Below are 3,428 nucleotides of genomic sequence, written 5' to 3'. Positions count from 1 at the left end.
AAATTACCTTGAATTTGTATTTATCAGTTTTATAATTTCTATGTATTCAAGCATAATAATCTCTTCCTTTATGGCTCCTGCCATTGGTGTCATGCTCCCTATCCAAAGACCTAAATATATATTCTCCTATTTTTGTGGTTTTGTTGTATTTTCATTTAACTTATTTATTTATATCTCCAGTACATATGTTATTTTTCTGAATGGTGTAGATGGGAATCTAACTAAATTTTTTAAGTTAGATGAGGTTCCTGGTGAAATAAGAACAAATGCACATGGCTGTCATAAATTCCTGAGATAATTAGTCATGGACAGATATAACAGAAACTATCTGAAATTGCACTTTAGTGTATTTTTGGATTTTATGTAGTTCATTAATCTATTTGCTCATCCCTAGGCTGGTACAACATAATTTGGAGAAAGTTCACACTAGAATGTAAGCTTTATGAGGACAAAACTCATTCCACCCTTGATAGCTGCCTGCTTCTCTCTGGTTCATTGCTATTTTCCCAAGAGGTGAGACTAGAGCTTGGCATAGGGTAGAAATTTAATGAGTATATCTTGAGAGAACAAATAAAGGCACCAACTTTGGGCGTTCTAAAACTCAATTTCTTGACCCTATGATTTTCTCCTTGTTACACAAAAATGGAAACCTCAGATTTCTGGTTGGAAGCCTTTTTAGGTAAAATAGGCTTAAAACACTGTTCTTGCTCTCTGGCTAACATAATAAAACATCGCTGAAACATTATCATTATCACCCAACATGTAGGGGACACTACATTAGATGCAAGGGTCACAAAGATTTTATTTAGGCCATATTCCCTCCAATGTGGTGATTGGGAAGGAAAAGTACACGTACACACACACACACACACACACACACACACATTCATATATGTAAAATAATTATATAAAATGTTAAGTGCCAAAGGGATGACATAGAAGATAATACAGATCATAGAGTCAAAAGACTGGGCTTCCCTGAACCAGTTTTCTTGTTTGTAAAATAAACAAAGCAGCAATTCCTAATTCCTAGAATAACTCAAGATTTAGAAGAGAAGGCAGTCACCGAGGATGGCCCTAAAATGTTGCATGACAGTAAAGTCTCGATATTAATAACCACTTGGAGAGCTTTTATTACATTGAGCTTTTAATGCTTTCATGTATTAACTCATTTGATTCCCTCAACAACTCTAAGGTGTAAGAACTATTATTTTCTCCCCCGATTTTTACAATGAGCATACTGCACTTTTGTTTGCACAAAGTCACACTGTCAAGTATGAAGTTCAAACCCAAAGATTCTGGATTTGACTTCACCACCACAGAACAACATCTCAGTACACCTTCACCTTAAAAGAGTCACATTTAGAAGAAAAAAAAAAGAGTCGCATTTAGATAAGCAGATAGATTCTGGGAGTTATTCATCTACCCGTCTGGGACAATACATTGACAAATCTGGCTAAGGTATTAGTTAAGTAAGGGAGTAGAGTTTTATTACATTATTAACCTTTTTAGAGGTGCTTCTCCACTAAGACAACACTTCCCTCATCTTTATCACTATTAAACTCAAGAATTTTCTGACAGAAAAAAAGAAATAAAGAATTATTTTCTACTATAAATGCTATTACCCTGTTGCCAGAGCACAAGCTCTGGCCTTGATCCTTCAGGAAACTGGTCGTCTCGGCTGCGCGGTTACTGCCTCCACGGATCACTGTGAGGGAAATAAGACAACACAAGGCAATGGCGTTGCAATTGATCCTAAACATCTGCAGTTTCGAACTCCGAATCTTCTCCCCGCCTCGATTCACGCGACCTGAACCTGTGGGTCCTAATCGTGCCGAGAATTTCCTCTGGAAATAAATCAGAAAACGATTGCCTAGGTAACGGCGTCGCCTTCCAATCAGGTCGCGGGACCGAGGCTCTGAGGCCGCGAGCTCCTTTACTCCTGATTCTAGAATCTAGAACCAACTTGGGCGCTACCAGGCCTCGGGCCCCGAGTCCGCCCCTCCCCGAGCCTCAGTTTCCAGGCTAAATCTCCACAGAAAGGGCGTGCAGCAGGCCCATTCTCCCGTTCAGGACTCCCGCAGTCCGGGTCACAAGCCTGGCGCCCCCGCCTCTTGGTACCTCGCGGCCCTCTCCCTCCCGCGCCGCCACCTCAGGCCCGTTACCTCATCCCGCTCCGCGTTCCTCCACCGAAAGACCACACTCCCACCGCGTACCTCCGTGGCACTGCGTTCCCGGAGCGGCGTGCGTCGCAACGCGGGAAAAGGCCTGGAGGCGGGACCGGGATTCTCGGAGCCAAGGGGCGGGGCGCCTTTCGCCAGGCAGCCAATCAGCACTCGAGATGCTCCCAGTGGGCGCGCGCGTTGGTCGCGGGGCGGAGTCTGGGTTGGCCGCTCGGGCGGCCGCGAATGCTGTCCTCAGGCTGAGGTGGCAAATGGTCCGAAGGCGCGTCCGCGGCGAAGGCGAAGTCGGAGCCGACGGAGAATAATGAATGGACCCTGGTACGTCGACAGTCGCGAGCGGATTCTCAAGTTGGGCGACAGTTTTGAGAAGCAGCCGCGATGCGCCTTCCACACGGTGCGCTGTGAGTGAGGACAATCCCGGGGAAAGGGGGGAGCTCTGGGGATGGGGGTTTGGAGGCGCAAACGTCTCCGAGTTGTGTTTCCACGGAGGACTCCCTTATTTTGCGGGAGAACGGGGCGCCCCGCGCGATCCACAGCCCTGCCTGGAGTCCTAGGGACGTCAGGGGAAGGAGCAGGTGTGGAGAAACCCTAGACAGAGAGATTTCAGTAAAACCAGCAGGCGAAAGGGAAACTTTGTGAAGAGGGTCTGCAGCAGTGACTGTGGAGACAGACGTGACTGCTGGGCGATACGAAGGTGGAAAGGAAAACAGCCAGGTGGCAAGTGGAAGGGAGCAGAGGATCCAGTTTAGACAGAGGGAGGGGGCATGCCTTGAGGCTGGTGGACAAATCATCCTTTTTTTTCCCGTCACTTTTTCTGTTTGGCTAATTAGGGTTCTTATTTAGTGTGTTCCTGGGGAGAGGTTCTGAACCATTCTAATAATCTGCATCTCTCTTGGATTCCTGATGATGTTCAAAGTACTGGGAGGGGGTTTTGGGGGGGGGGGGGGGTGTTATTCTTTATTGGAAAGATATTTACCTCCCTGTGATTTCTCCTTTTGATTTCCTTTTGGTTGTCTTATGGAACTAGTTTTTTGTTTGTTTTTTTTTTTTTTACTTTTAATTTCTTTATTGATTAAAGTATTACATATGTGTCCTTATCTCCCCATTACCCCCCCCCCACTCATGCCCTCACCCCCCTGGTGTCTGTGTCCATTGGTTAGGCTTATATGCATGCATACAAGTCCTTTGGTTTATCTCTTCCCTTTACCCCCAATTCCCCCTACCTTCCCTCTGAGGTTTGATGGC

General features: G+C 45.9%; 2 protein-coding genes across 3 annotated transcripts in view; one reads left to right on the top strand and one right to left on the bottom strand.

The window, feature by feature from the left end:
* IQCB1 (IQ motif containing B1) overlaps positions 1 to 2,267 on the bottom strand; it is a 57,663-nt gene extending 55,396 nt beyond the window's left edge. The window contains exons 1-2 of the mRNA XM_006755347.2: positions 2,166 to 2,267; positions 1,626 to 1,708 (exon numbers count right to left, since the gene is read on the bottom strand). The gene's annotated coding sequence lies outside the window, so the exon portion shown is untranslated. The remainder of the gene's footprint in view (positions 1 to 1,625; positions 1,709 to 2,165) is intronic.
* A 126-nt stretch (positions 2,268 to 2,393) lies between these two features.
* EAF2 (ELL associated factor 2) overlaps positions 2,394 to 3,428 on the top strand; it is a 36,766-nt gene continuing 35,731 nt past the window's right edge. Inside the window, exon 1 of one of the 2 annotated variants that reach the window (XM_006755346.1) lies at positions 2,394 to 2,501. In XM_006755346.1, the coding sequence (XP_006755409.1) occupies positions 2,492 to 2,501 (10 nt within the window). In that variant the 5' untranslated portion in view covers positions 2,394 to 2,491. Of the gene's footprint in view, positions 2,585 to 3,428 lie in introns of both variants that reach the window. The other variant, XM_006755345.1, reaches the window with a different exon arrangement.

Source organism: Myotis davidii, unplaced genomic scaffold (assembly GCF_000327345.1).
Source record: "Myotis davidii unplaced genomic scaffold, ASM32734v1 scaffold292, whole genome shotgun sequence".
NCBI lineage: Eukaryota > Metazoa > Chordata > Mammalia > Chiroptera > Vespertilionidae > Myotis > Myotis davidii.
The sequence above is the reverse complement of the archived record's forward strand: the minus strand, read 5'-3'. Positions and strand labels throughout refer to the sequence as shown.